This window comes from Mytilus californianus, unplaced genomic scaffold, assembly GCF_021869535.1.
Source record: "Mytilus californianus isolate M0D057914Y unplaced genomic scaffold, xbMytCali1.0.p SCAF_2, whole genome shotgun sequence".
NCBI classification, from domain to species: Eukaryota; Metazoa; Mollusca; class Bivalvia; order Mytilida; family Mytilidae; genus Mytilus; species Mytilus californianus.
The window spans coordinates 91,388,457-91,404,834 of NW_026262668.1; the positions used below are offsets into that span (position 1 = coordinate 91,388,457).

At 30.0% G+C, this 16,378-nt stretch overlaps 1 protein-coding gene across 2 annotated transcripts in view; it reads right to left on the reverse strand.

The window, feature by feature from the left end:
• Positions 1 to 16,378, reverse strand: part of LOC127728441 (potassium voltage-gated channel subfamily H member 6-like) — a 130,740-nt gene that overhangs the window by 9,060 nt on the left and 105,302 nt on the right. For both annotated transcript variants that reach the window (XM_052235800.1, XM_052235799.1), the window contains 6 exons: positions 15,444 to 15,840; positions 13,052 to 13,251; positions 5,870 to 5,957; positions 4,113 to 4,277; positions 1,978 to 2,171; positions 1,217 to 1,316 (listed from right to left, as the gene is read on the reverse strand). In XM_052235800.1, the coding sequence (XP_052091760.1) occupies positions 1,217 to 1,316; positions 1,978 to 2,171; positions 4,113 to 4,277; positions 5,870 to 5,957; positions 13,052 to 13,251; positions 15,444 to 15,840 (1,144 nt within the window). The remainder of the gene's footprint in view (positions 1 to 1,216; positions 1,317 to 1,977; positions 2,172 to 4,112; positions 4,278 to 5,869; positions 5,958 to 13,051; positions 13,252 to 15,443; positions 15,841 to 16,378) is intronic.

Genomic DNA, 16,378 nt, shown 5'->3' on the forward strand with positions numbered 1-16,378 from the left:
ATTGAATCAAACAAAACTTTTTCTGTTTTTTGTAAAATACAACCATAAATATGATAAAACATGTCATTTTCTATATTGAAATGGAAATTCTTACACATGAATTACCTACTACTCTCAAAATTTGCACATTCTATTAAAGATCTAGACCGATTGTTTTCTGGTATTTCAAAATCCAAGATGGAGGAAGACACCCTATCTACCTTAATTGGAGTGTTTTCAAAAGCTTTAATGCTAAGAAAAACAAATCTTTTCATGAAAGCACATTACAGGATCCATAAATGTTGACACATATTTATGTCTCACCTTTTCGTAATTTTGTTAGTAAAATACAAATATTGAATCCAAATGGCATTATTTAAACATGTAAACCATGCGAAACATTCCAAGTCAATGAACCATTACTTAATGTGCATGACCAAATAACCTCTATGAAAATGAGAAATGCCAATGCTTATAAAACTGCATAACAAATACCATTGAATTATCATAAGCCATTCCCTTTAAACAAGATTAAACACAACTTTAATATGTTAACTATGCAAAACATTTAAAGTCAATAGACCATGACTGAGGGGATGTGGACAAATAATCTCCATGAAAATGAGATGTGCCAATGCTTATACTACTGAAAATATACTACCAAATATCATTGACCTACCACTAGTGGTCCCCCTCAAACCGACCTAATAACAAACTTAATACATATAAACTTGTTTCAAAGTCAATAGACCATGACTGAGGAGGCGGAGTCAAATAATTGTCATGGGAATGAGATCTGCCAAAGCTAATACAACTGGATACCCAATATACTTGGCCTACCACTAGTGGTTCCTTATGCAATTTGAGCAAGATTTTTTGTTTTTATCACAAGATTAGATGTCTACATGCACAAATTCCTTCTTAAATAATCCAAATTCAACTGGTTAAGCTGACCTCTAGACTTTACAAAAAATTGTTTTCTGAACAATTTTAATTTCTTTAAAGCTTGCTTAATTCATCATTACAATCTAGTAAGGAACTCTTATCAGACTGGTTTATACCACATGTATTAATTCAGTAAGTCAAAATCCTTCAAAATAGCAGCCAAGGGAAATAACTCAAACTAAAATTACATCATATATTAAATTTAAAATCCTGAGGTTAAATGGAGTCTACACACAATAACATTATTATATTAATTTAATAACTCTGACATTCAAGGATATACTTTAGTTACCTTGAGATCCTGAGGAAGAATGGAAAGACTTGTTAGCTCTTCGATGACGAAGTGTTGGCCTTCGCTGATTTTCACTGTCTGTACGTACTACCAACTCTTCCTAAAAATATATTATATTTTATTATATTACTGTATATAAAGAATGGTTAATTATGTTATAAAAATTCACCTTCAAGTTAGGTATAATTATGTCCTTAGAATTTAGTTTAGAACAATATAATAAACAAGATGTTTTATGATTGCCAATTAAGGCTTTTGTTTAGAATGTATATCTTTCTTTTTCATCTGCAGTCTAAGTTTTCTAAGAAACCAAGGACCACCAGATTTAATTGTCAGTATATTTTTGTTCTTTAAATTTTGAAGTCAATGAAGCATGATTAGTATCATTTAACCTTATATACTCCAGGTAGTTGAAACAATAAGAACACATATTTCATTTACATTATACCATTGCTTGGATCAAATCATATTAAGATATGTGTATGATTGTTCTGCATACAATTAAATGTTACTAAATTGCACCTATTGAAACTGTCAAACAAATTAAGGCACTATTTATTTTTAAATGCCAAAAAGCTTATCTGTGTGGTCCAATCTATATAAACTAATATTTTTTTCATACAATCCTTGCTTTACAAATAATAGACGCGAGAATCACTTTTAATTCACAAATATAAAAAAAAAATTTCAATTTTAGTATTAAGATTTCTTTTTAACTTAAGAATGAAAATAAATGTTAACATGTAAATAACAATACTTACATCACGCAGGTCAAATGTGACCTCTAAATTCTTAATAAAAAAATCTGAAAACTCTGGATACATGTCTAGAATTTCTAGGAGATCATCGCGATGAATTTTATGTAAATCACAGTAAGTCAAGGCACGAACATTACAACTAGACTTCCCTACATTCTTATGTCTACATATATTTTCTCCAAACACATCATCTTTTCCTGAAATGATAATTAAAAGTTATAAATGTCATATTGCATCAAGTTCATATCTAAATAATTGAAAGTAGAAAATAGTATAGAGTAAATTCTATTTACAGTGGAATCCCCTATGTCCGCCAGGCTGGTGATATCGCGCATTACTCTATTTCGTCATATCCGCAATGTAACACAAATAAAATTGTTCTTGTAATTGTTTTAGTTCAGAAGGGACAAAAAAGATTAAAATTGATAAGTTCAAGTATAAATTTATAATTGTAATCTCATGATTAACCATAATAAGCCATTTTCGATTAAAAAAAATACATATTCAGATAAAATTGGTTTCATTTAAGGTCAAATTTTTATCAAAATGAAATGAATTTTACTCTGCATCCTTGGTATTCTGTTTGGTTCAAATTGAACTATATTTCGTAGTATAAAATCTTTCCTATATTCAAAATTATCTATTTTTAGAAAGTATGTGTGAAATCACCGGACATATGAAGAACCGTCAAAACAGGGGTTTCCCTTATTTTGGACACACATCCCATAAAATCTTAAGGGTGAAACCTTACATAAAGAAGATTTCATGAAATTAAAGTATTTCATGAATTTGTTTACACAATTTTATCTGATTATTGGTTTTATGGGATTACCAAAGTGAAGCCAAAAGTCTTAGGTGTGTGGATGCACAGGACTGCACCGTAAACCAAAACAGTATGGTTACATCAGTTGAGAGACCTATCTAAGTGAGAAGTATATGAAACAGTATAATTATATCTGAGTTCACTTTATACAACTCAATATAGATACATCATTTAATATTATCATGTCTGAGTTACCAATGAGCATAAAACAACATAGATACATCATTTAATATTTTCATATCTGAGTTACCAATGAGCATAAAACAACATAGATACATCATTTAATATTGTCTTATCTGAGTTACCAATGAGCATTAAACAACATAGATACATCATTTAATATTGTCTTATCTGAGTTACCAATGAGCATTAAACAACATAGATACATCATTTAATATTGTCTTATCTGAGTTACCAATGAGCATTAAACAACATAGATACATCATTTAATATCGTCATATCTGAGTTACCAATGAGCATAAAACAACATAGATACATCATTTAATATTGTCTTATCTGAGTTACCAATGAGCATAAAACAACATGGATACATCATTTAATATCGTCATATCTGAGTTACCAATGAGTATAAAACAGATTTAAAAGTTGTATCTGAGTAAACAGTACTCAATAATCAGAAAGTCACACCTGAGTTTCCAATGAGGAGGTAACAGCATGGTAACATCGTTTGAAAAACCTTAATGTAATCCATCCCAAATCTGCTCCAACACCCAAATACAAAAAAAAACCAAAAAAAACAAACTTACTGTAAATTAAGAAATTATTGCGAGGTTTTTATTAATGCGAATAATGCGACTCCATCAGTATCGCAAAAATAAGAACTCGCATTCTGAAATCTGATACACATATCTGTATGCAGATGTTTTTGAAATCGCAATAATTAATCTCGCATTTTTGTCCATTCCTCAAAAATCGCAATAATAAATGCACGCAATAATTTCTGAATTTACAGTAGTTTTTGTATACTCCAAATCTCATTTTATTCATATAATGGTGACATGGCTTTAGAGTTAATCTGAATTATCACAAGAAAACATTTGTTCTAGTTATCATCAGTAAACCTGCTTTACCAAAGATATACACATTTTTTTTACTCTCATCCTTTCTTTTGGACACAAGTAAATCAACCTAAAAAGCTTCAATGTAGTTTTTATAAAGTATGGCTCCATTGCCTAAGTAACCCTATCAAAAAAAGCTATATCCTTTATCTATGAAACCAGCAAATCTGCCTAAGGGAGTAAGGGCATTACTGTCCTTATCTTGACTGTGCCTAAACTATCTCCACAATAATTACCTAAAATAGCTACTACAATATCCTCTCTAAGTATTTCTATAGAGCCTCTAGATATAAAATACATAGCTGTTAAGACATCTCCTCTGTGTACTAGGGTGTCCCCTGGAGGTACATGGGTAGTCTTAAACTTCATTGATAAAGCTCTCAAACAACCAGGACTAGCTCCTGCAAAAAGCAAAGGAAAACAGAGTTGAACCACAGATATAAATATCATATAAATTCTGCACTTCAATATAACTTGTTTATCATGTAATTTCTTTTTCTCTAAACATGATTACTACATGGACATAGTATGATGGTCACTATTCTAAATATATTATTGCACGACAGCAAAGTCTCAGAAAAATTTATGGCATTACTTATTATGCATATATCTAGCAATCTAATGTGTTATTTTGGACTTTTTTTCAAATAAAATATTTTGGTCTAAGTAGATCTATAGCAAAAAGCAAATAGAAAAATCTTCTACATGTAATGACTTTTTTTGTTTAAATGGACTGTAACTGCTTATATGAAGAACTTAAACGGATAGTAGCTACGATTTTCATTAAAATTATTTTTCTAATCTATATGCCGGTTTTGGACAAAAGGTTTATTTAGAATGAATAAAACCATCACTATTTACTTTCCAATTAGCATTTAGAAGCTTTTTAACGTTTTACACCTGAATTTAATTTTTGTCTACAGACAAAAATTCGATGATAAGCAAACCCTTATTCATATGACCTATGTTGACATTAACTCCGCAGTTCCCAATGCGCAATCCCAAGTTGTCCCTCGATGGGAAAATGTCGAACAGAGGAATGTTATCGCGGAAAAGGAACGTGTGTTTACAGTTTCTGCGAGAAAAAGAAACAGTAAAGAGGTGCAGACAAGTTATTGTATATTGAAAATAAATAACGGCGATGAGATCGGTCATTAGAATCATTTACAAACACCTGTCACGCAGATAAAGTCATTATATAAGCAGTCGACATTATGACGGTTTGCGAATTGTAAAAAACATTTCTGAACTTTTCGAATCCAGATCACATGAAAATAAATCGCGACGTGTTCAAATCATTATTGTCCAAAATATCTTTATAAATTTAAGAGCAGTGACCTTTCAACTGCTTACAATTTAATATTATTCTTCCAGTGTACCCTGCATGAAGGCCCCAATTCAATGCACAAACACGTGTATACGTTATCGGCATTGTTTTGTCATACAAAATAAAACAAGTGTATAATATCGCCATTGTTGGAGAACCTTGGGTTCGAATAATATGCAGGCCTTTGGTATATTTTGTTGTTTACATAATTTGATAAATGGTTTCAAATATGTACGTTTAATCTAAAGAAATTGTCAAATACGTAAGAAAACAAAAGCACATGTTCATATTTATTTATATCTTGGTCATCCCACTCGCTGTGTCGGCAAAGTTCGGGAAGTAAACCAGATGCATAATTAATGAGATGAAAAGGCACGCTACACGATATTAATTATCAATTATTAACACTTCTGTACTTTATATAAACATTCCACCGATCTTATTGTTAATTTTAAAAAGTACATATCTTTGATTTTAGCAGCTTTAAAACTTGGTCATAATTTTGTCAAAATCGTAGCTACTATCCTTTTAAGAATACTTTGATTTTCATGACCTTGTATTTTTGACAATCAATGGATGCTTTACCTGCATCAATTTTTATTCGTAATTTGACTCCTTTTACTTTCTTCCTTTCAATATAAACTTCTGCTTTGTATATATACCTACCTTTAAATGCTGGACAATTACTGATTAAATTTTTATTTAGATGTAAACATATATCTGCTTGTAAACATTCAGGGAAACTCTTTAACACCTGAAAAAGATACAGTTTAAAGTACAGTGAAATCTGTTTTACAAGACCACTTAAGGGAAAGCAAAAATGTGGTCTCATAAAATATTTGGTCTTTAAATACAGGTTAAATTTATATGAAATGCACTACAGAGGGACCTAACATTAATGGGGCCTAATAACACAGGTATCTGCTTAACACAGATGGTCTCTTAAGCAGGTTTGACTGTACAGATATTTCTCAAAGTGGCCACACATACATGTACAGTAACTTTTATCAAAACTTCAATTAGTCATAAAATTAAACTAGTTATTTTTCAAGTAAACCTTAATACATTAAATAAATAAAACTGCCCATACATCTGTTCTACACAAGTTACCTGCAGTTTTTTTTTTAAACAATTTGTAATTGAATATTATCTTATTATACCTATATTATGTTTGTGCACATGGAAAGACAATTGAATAAATACTTAATCTATATTCCAATACACAGATGTAATAAATATAGCTTCTCTATAGGCAGAAATCAATACATTTGATATGAATGTTGAATGCAAAGATGGAATCAAATTTCCAACACTGCTTTTTCACAGCAATTTTAAATATCTTTATTGTATAAGTCTCATTCATAAATCAGGATAATATAGAATAAACTATTTTTTCAACTCAAACACGATTACAAGATTGGCAACATGAAAGGAACAAATTTTACAAAATACTTTTTAATCAGCAAACGGTTTCAGAACTATACATTGATTTTTTTAATTGACAGTTTTAATCAATTAGCACAGTCACAGTGGAATTTATTCTATAAACATCACAAATGACTTTTTTTATATGCTAAACGCTTACAGTTTTAATATTTGTCTTTCTGAACTCCTTTTATTTCAAAAATGTCAAACTCTATCTCAAATCCCTCTATATAGTTAGATTTATTTTATCCATTAGTCAAGACTTTCATACAAACATTTTGATATGCAAATTAGACATTTAATTTAGCCAAAAAATGTTTAAATAAATGAAAAATGTGTGCATGGGACACAGATGCCCCTGCTTGAAAATAAACAGAAAATTAAGCAATTTTTCCATTTATAAAGGGACATAACTTTTAAGCAATCCATCATCTAAAATGGCTGTTGTTGACATGTGTACAAATTCTAGAAATAAAAACTTCAAAAAAAATTTAACATCAAAGTGAGCAATCAAAATTTGAACAATATGGAAAGTATAAAGACTGTTTTTCCCAAGGTAATACTGATTAATATTTATTTGATCTTGTTTCATTCAATAGCATCTGAGTATTCCCAAACAAAAGTAAATGATATTGATAATACACAAATATTTAGGTTCTATAACAAGCTGCTGTTAAATTAGATACAAAATCAATCTACATTTAATGAGGAAATTATGATATTTTATCTGGAGAATGGGTATTTGTTATCTCGTTTATAATTGTAGGCATTTTTCTTATCTACTTATTTTTCCTGTTTTGTATAAGATAAGATAAGATAAGATATTTTTATTTCCAATTATGGGCCCCAAAGGGCATAAACATTACAACATCAATAATTTTTTCATAATACAATACAAACAATGAGATAAAAAAAAAAAAAAAAGTTAAACGAGAACTATTTAAGTTCTTAAAGAATACGTAGATAAAGAATCTATAGTATGTTGTTTTTTTTTTTTAATACTAATGCATTTTATTGCAAGTGTGGTTGATATAGATAACAAACAAGCAGCCCAAAAAGAAAAAAAGAAAAATAGATATCCACATATGTATAGTACACAAAAAGTTGGATCAATTAAATATATAATAATTAGCCAAAAAGAAAGTAGAAATTAAACATGTCCATGACTCATCCTGTGTCAGCAGCAAATAGGAAAGCATTATGGTTTCCTAAAGGCAGCTGACACCAGGTGGCGATACCTTATGGGCCAAAGGCATGTAAAATGTGTGTAAATGTCTCTTTCCTACCTGTATCAAAAGCAAACAAGGAAGCATCATAGGTAACTTGAATGCAGTTGATACCAGGGGACGATGCCTCAAGGATATAAGAGAACATTTGAATAAATAATATATCTTAACAATTATTTTTTTTTTTAATCGGCTAGTATGTTTGTGATATTCAGATGAATATAATTTTCTATGTCCAATCAAATGTATATACACACATAGATTTCCTTTAACTAATCTTCACTAAGGAAGATGTTTGTATATAAAATTACATATTATTTTAAGTAACTCAACATTTTCTACACTAAATAACCAGATAATTTTGCTTTGACTGTTCATATGATTAAAATAAGAATTATATTGTGCAATACTAGCTAACATACAATTTCTATCATCCTCAAATTTGTTACAATCAAATAGAAAATGAGCCTCATCTTCGACAGTATTGGAAGAACATTTATTACATATTCTGTTAATTCGGGGAATACCCTGATATCTACCTAATTCTATTTGTAATCTATGAGAAGATACACGTAATTTAGTAAAACTTCTTCTAATTTCAAAATTCTTGATCAATGTTAGATATTTTTCAAAACCAAAATTTGTTTTATATAAAAGGTAGGTTTTCAGTTTACTGTCTGAAAATTTATCTATTTGTTTTTTCCAACAGCTAATAAACAATATTGATAGCTTGGTTTGTATATATTTCTTAAATTTGTATAAGGATTCACAAAATGGAGCATTTATGGCATTTGTATAGTCAATACCAAGTATTTTAAAAACAACATTTATTGAACCATACCATGATGTTATATTCATGTGATGTAGTGTCTTTGATTGTGTATATGCCTCTTTTAATAGAGGAAAATTATTACCTAAATTCTCTAATCTATACCAGTACAATAACATTCCTTTTATAATATTAAAATATATTGGAAATCTTCCAAGTTCAGATAACACTGCAGCATTTGTTGTTTTCTTGTGTACCCCAAGTATAAATTTACAAAATTTTATATGAAGTTTCTCACAGGGTAAACCTGAATATAATTTTTCAAAAGATATATCTTCCTTCTTACATTTAGAGGAAAGAGAATTAAACATCCCCCATATTTCGCTACCATATAATAAAATAGGTTTTACAGTGTGGTCAAAAACATGAATACTTGTTTTTACATCAGGATTAAGTGATAAAAGATCTTTCCTTAATTTGAAATGAGCTTTCAGGGATTTTTTGTATAGTTCATTTTGAGCATAACTGAATGAACCAGATGAGCTTAAATATAAACCTAGGTATTTGTATTTTGAAACACATTCCAGATTTATATTCTGAAATGTGAATATCTGTTTTACATGTCTGCCTGCCTTGTTGAAAATCAGCACCTTTGTCTTATTAGTATTCACATTGAGACACCAATCTTTGCAAAATTTATCAAGCATTCCCAGCTTTTCTCGTAGTCCTTCAGCTGATGTAGATAATAAAACAATATCATCAGCATACATTAAACAATGTAGATCTTTGTCATTGACATTAACTGGGTCTCTAGTATCTGACAAATATCTGGGCAAATCATTTATGAATATCTTGAATAAATTCGGACTGAGGTTGTCACCTTGTTTGACTCCAATATCTAATGGGAAAAAATCACTTACTTGATTTTGAATTTTGACACATGATTTGCTAATTTCATACATACTTTTAATAATGTTATAAAAATAAGACCCAGCCCCAATATCTCGTAGTTTAATCTTGATCCCTGTATGTATAACAGTATCAAAAGCCTTCTGAAAATCAACAAAACAGGCAAACAGTCTACCTTCTTTTGAATTACAGTATTTGTTAATAAGACAGTTTAAAATAAACATATGATCTGCAGTTCTGGCTTTCCTTGTGAATCCAATTTGACTATCATGTATAATATTATGTTCCTGAAGAAATTTGTCCAGTCTTAAACTTAATATTCTATTAAAAAGCTTTCCAATTGCACTTGTTATTGTTATTCCTCTATAATTGTTAGGGTCACTTGTATCGTTGCTTTTAAAAATTGGTGTAATATAACCTTCAGCCCAAGATGTTGGGTATATACCTGAAGACAGACAAGTATTAAACATCTGTTGAAAACTTTTTAAAATGAAAGTCTGTCCATTCTTTATCATATTATTACTAATGTTATCCAAGCCTGATGATTTATTGCATTTTAAGTGTGAAATGGCTTTGGATATTTCAGACTCAGCTAGGAACAGTATATATAACGGGAAATGAATCTGAAACGCTTTCCAGTATAAAATTGATAAAATCTCGGACTCCCCGAGACTTCCCGAGATTTACGGATTTTGGTAGCGTCTGACTGAAAAACTATCAGAACTGCTCAACAAATAAACCACATAACTCTAATTGTAAATAAATACAAGTTTTATCATTTAGTAGATATATTTTGTCACATAAAATTACCAAAATAAGTTTGATTTATTTGATGTGAAGTGTTTTATAATAGTTTGGGAATTTGTAAATCATCGCGGCAATGGCCGCCATTTTTTTATTACCTGGTTTGCATTCTGCACAATTCTGTGATGAAATGCTTGCGATTTTAACAAATTTGAAGTGACAGAATACAAGTTTGATACACTAGCATCACTATAAAACTAGTTTGAATGACATTTTATTGATAATATCAGAAATTATTAGGATAATAGCGAGTCCGTTTTTAACACATGTCCGTTTCTGTATCGTATCTTTATTAACTATGGCACGACGATAAAATCGACTACAATCAGGTAGTGTCAAGTCCCGTCAATATATATGTTCCTGGACTCAGTGATAACGGAGTCCAACTCGTTGAAACATTTTGAGTTTTCTAACTGTTTCAGTTTTTCACATAGCTCTGTATATCTACTTTGAAATTCACCTTTCAGTTGTGACAACTTTTGGAAATGTGATATCAAAGTTGATGGTTGTACTCCACATTTTTTTTTAGTTTCATTTTTTTCCTGTAGTTCATTAATTAAGTTCCAATACAGTTTTGGATTCTCTTCGTGCAAGGAGTCCAGCTGACTAATCAATGATTGTTTGTATTGTTTGTATTTATATTTCCTTAGTTTGGAGTATTCACGATTCAGTTTATAAAAGTGATTTTTGATAATTGGATCATATGGAAATCTTGAATAAATTTTTCCATAATTAAGCAAGTTAGTTCGAGCTTGTTGTAAACTTGCGTCAAACCACTTTTTGTTTTTTTGTTTGTTTGTGTGTTTTTTTAAAGGTCGTTTAAGTGATAGATTTGCTGCTGATAAAAAGATGTTTGAAAGTTTTGATGATGCTTCATCTACTGATGTCTGAGTAAATTGAATTGTGCTGTTGTTGAATTCTAGTATGTAGTTTTGTAGTGTATCTGAAGAAAGTGTTTCTTGAAATTTTATTGCTGAACAGTCAGTCCAGATATAATTAGGTGTCATATTTTTCAACTGGATTGGAATATCATTTTCTCCAGGAACACAATATTTTGCAGATAATTCCCACTCAAGTTTACAATGACAATCAGATAATGTGGGAATAAATCTGGATACTTTAAAATACAGTACATTTTCAAGAATTTCTTCCGACACAGCAACATAATCAACCACACTTGCACCATTGGGGGTATAGCAAGTAAAATTACCAAATGTATCACCAAGAACTCTGCCATTTAAAATTCTTATTTGTTTACTAATGCAAAAATCCAAAACTTCTTTGCCTCTTTGATCAATTTTTTGGTCTCGACTTTTTCTTGTCATAATGTTTTTGTCAGTAGGGTATGTATCAAAAATTGGAGTAAATTTTGAATCATCGTTTACTATAAAGTCATTTTCAGAGCCTATTCTGGCATTAAAATCTCCACATAACAAAATTTCACCCATTTTTTTATACTGAAAGATATCTTTTTCTATGCATTCAAAAACATCAGAAGAGAGTTCTTGGGTATATTTAGACGTAACAGGGGGGTTGTACATTACACAAATAAATAGGTCACTTTTAAATCCAAAAAAGGATTTTTCTAATTTAATCCATTGATAATCTGGATTACTGTTAATCAATATTTTGACATGAGGTTTAACGTGACTTTTCTGTAGAATTGCTATACCCCCAAAATGACGGTTATTATTTGATAATTTTCTACATATTGGATGATAATGAAATTTACCAATATTGTGTATTTGGGAATTATATCCCACATGAGTTTCGACTAAAAAAACAATGTCGTAATTCTCTATATGTTTCAGAAAAAGGGGATCCTCTGCTTTATTCATGCCCTTTGAAAATAAGCCACCTATATTCCAATAACCAAATTTTACAGATGATTGGTTTGATTTTGGCATTTTGGTTGATACAATTAAATCTGGTATAAATAATAGAATAGATTTTCTATCTATAAAAAAAAAAATAATAAAAATTTGTCTCTAAATAAAAGGAAGAGACAACAAGGAAAATATTCAGAAATGTAAATATTTGAAATAAGTAGATTTATTTAGAGGATAGTTTTTACAATGGTTTTCTAAATACAAATAGTCTATGATATAATGACAGATAATTTCTTTTCTATGTATCCTCTTTTAACTGAATAACTATTAAACTGATTTGGGTTGAATAACCTGATATCCTGGGTTAATTCAAGATCAAAAGTATGATTCAAATGTGAAAACTAAAAATAAAAATGAATAAAATAAAATAAAAAAGGCGAACTTTTATACCTAGCAGAGGTTACATATATATGACCATGTAATAGTGTGACTTCTTCACATAATGGCTGTTTCATTTGAAAAATCTATTCAAATGTGAATATGAATTTATCAGCCCAATTTTTTGTATATAATAATCTAAAAAAATGTTGATCTTTATTATCAATAACAGCCTTTTCTGTAATGACCAGGTCATTTGTATTCCCTTGCAGTTTGCCACTGACTATAAATAAAGGGAATTTAGTAAAGGTGTTTTACTGGTTAATCCTTCTAGATTTATCTGTCATAATCAAGGATAACTCTAAGTGCCTCACTGATAATATTTGTTTTGTACCTGCATTTTTATAAATTGTTTATATTTTTCTATTAGATTTTTGGCCTTGTTTATAAAATCTTTCACACTACACTTTATGGGGCTAAATTTATACTCAGTAACTTGTTAACTTACCATATTCATATCAATACCATTTGTATATGACCAAGCATGTTGGAAATATTCCTCTAACCTCTGTCGCAATGGATTTGGAATTTGATGAAAACGTATAAATTCTTTGATACGAATCATTTGTATATGGTATCTGGATGTACCAGAATATAATCTCTGAATAATTGCTGAAACATTACCAAAGATGCTGGCATACATCAAAGCTGAAAAATACAATTATCAAAGAATAATATATTTTATATTCATACATACTTCAAGAAATTGTATTTGAATGAAGGATGCATACATCAATGCTAAAAAAACGTAATTACTGAATTATTTGAACTCTTTTAAACATTTCATGTATGAGTGAGCTGACAATTTATGCCATGTCAACAGATTTGTAGATCTTGTTCTTCTTCTGATGATTATTATTGTCGAGACATAGTGATTTAGGTTCAGTTTGCTATTCATCAGTAAAATACGGAAAAATAACAAAATATTTTCAAAATTTTGCTCTAAATTCTGTCTTTTTGTCATAAGAAAGCTTCTGTTCAAATTTCATAAAATTCCATGAAGGTTTGACAAACTTATCAATGTCCAAAAAAACTGACTGAACATAAATGTTGATGATGCTAATAACACCTCGGCCGACTGAATGTAGGATTGTTTTGTCTCGCTTCAAAAACATAAATGTTGCAGGCTCAACAAATAAATCATTCAAGGACAAAAACTTGTATCAAGAGTCCACTGACAATATTTTGGAAATGGCAGTAGTATGATGACGTACATTTCTGCACTTGTCAGATTTTCTTTATCTATAACGGTTTCCAAGCATTATAGAGTAAACTTGCATTTTACCACTTTGTTTTATTTTTAGCCATGTCTGTTTGTAGGCAGAATGACAGACACATTTTCTAAACTAGAAACCCCAATAATGATTGTAGTCAAGTTTGGTTCCAATTGGCCCTGTAGTTTCAGAGGAAAAGTTAACGGACAACGATAATAGACAACAGACTAATAGACAACAGACGACAAACACAAAGTGATGGCAATAGCTCACACTGGCCATTTCTGCCAGGTCAGCTAAAAAGGGACCTGATTATTGTTCTGTGACAAATTGCATATCATTCTCAATTTCTGTGGAACCATTACTGACTTCTCATATATATGAAAATTGCCCATCCTCTCCCACTCTCCTTTTTACAAGTAAATTCCCCCAAACTCTAAAATGACATTTCAGACAATAATAAAATTATTGGTAACTTTCTTCCATCAATATTTACATTGTCTTGAAATTTCATGAAATTCAGTTAAAGCAAGCTTCAATCTAGGTAGTGTATTCTAATGGACAGATCAGAGGAAAAAATATACAGACCGGTATGTCCAAGTGGCAAAAGGCATATAAAATATTCATTAATTCTGTAAAATACTGAAGAAAAATCACAAGCGGACTTCTTAATCATCAAAAGCAAGAATATTCCATTTGAAGTAGTCATTGAACCCACCATCATGAGCAATAAACAAGTTTAATACAATTTTTAGGCAATCAGTGAACAATATCAAGGTCATACCATCAACAGTATCTATATTTCTACTTAAACTGACATCTTAGTTTATTTTAGTGTTGAAGTTACATTGTGATATCATATCAATCTGATGCCTGTGTCCAAGGACCAGAAAACACTCTACTTTTTTGTTTTAAAGACCTTTTTGAGATCCTCCAGTTTTGTTATAAAGAATTATATCTTCAAAAATTTGAAAGCAGAAATTTCATTGGTTGACATAAATATCAAAACAGAAATAAGAATGGAATGTTGTAAGCAAACATGGACACACGATTTGTGTTATAATCAGATTAATACCATATCTGATGCAAATCTTAAAACTGGAACTAATCTAAAACTTACCTCTTAACCAAGAAAATTATGTCAGATATTCAACTTTTAATATCTTAAAGAATTTTTTGGTGAAAGTTACACCAAGTCACATTAAACTACAGTGGATTATTCATTGGATACCAATTTTTGTGGATTTCATGGGTATAGGTGAACCATCAATTTGAAGATCAACAAATTACAAATTTTCTATAGGCTTGTAAGAAGACTTTGGCAAAACCAGGAAATAAAATATCCACAAAAATGTAAATTTTACTCAATCCACGAAAATTGGTACCCACCAAAAATAAATGAATCCACAGTAGTCAATTAAAATTCATCTTAACCAAATCTGTCAAACTAGAGAATGGAGAAATGACAAAGGTACATATAACAAAAACACTTAATGCAGGTAGACAATTTCAACAAATGCCATTCATTTAAAAATATCTGCAGTTATTTTTCAATGTATCTTTTATGTGATGTTATCTTTAGATATTTATAAAACTAAGCCATGAATAAGGTATATTAATACTTACATCCTATCAACATAATAATTATGGAAAAAATCTTTTCAGAATTAGTATTTGGTGACACATTTCCAAATCCCACACTAGTTAAACTACTGAATGTAAAGTATAATGCTGTCACATATTTAGATTTTATCGTAGGTCCTCCTGTATCGTTGACATAATATTGATGAGTCTGTTCTGCTAGTTCATCTAACCAGCCTATTTTCGGACTTTCTAAATGAGGTCGTTCTACATTGCCTATTGCATACCAAATGCATGCTAACCAATGAGCAATTAGAGCAAATATTGCCATAAGTAACATGAGTACTGCTGCACCATACTCAGAATATCTGTCAAGTTTACGAGCCACTCGGACCAAACGTAACAATCGTGCTGTTTTCAACAGTCCTATTAATGTTGTTGTCTGGAAAACAAAGGAAATAACATGAGGCATATAACACACAACAAAATGCAAACTACATATGGTTAAAATTTACACACAATTGATACTGACAAGTAATTAACCAAAAATACATGACTTGTATGTTATGGATTACAAATATATTCAGGGACCTTGATGGCCAGGATATTTAGGTAGTTGATTGAAATCTATCAGTACAGATCAAAGACTTCAAGTTATATATGAATAAATGATAAGGAGCATGTAATCTCCATACCTGATAAGAGTACATTTGTACATCAGTTTCTTGTTTAGAGTCTGTTGTTTTACCATGTGAACTCCATTTTTTGGCATGATCTCAAATAATATAAATGTGTATGAGACAATAACATTTATTCCCTTCAAACATTGTAATATTTATATGGTAATGATTTTTTGGTCATTTGAAAAACTGATAAAATGAGTTTATGGCAAAAATGTTGAGACTGAAAGAGTTAACAAGGGGAGATAATGAATTAATTGACACTATTTTAACATCACTCCATTAAAAATGTGCCTTCTA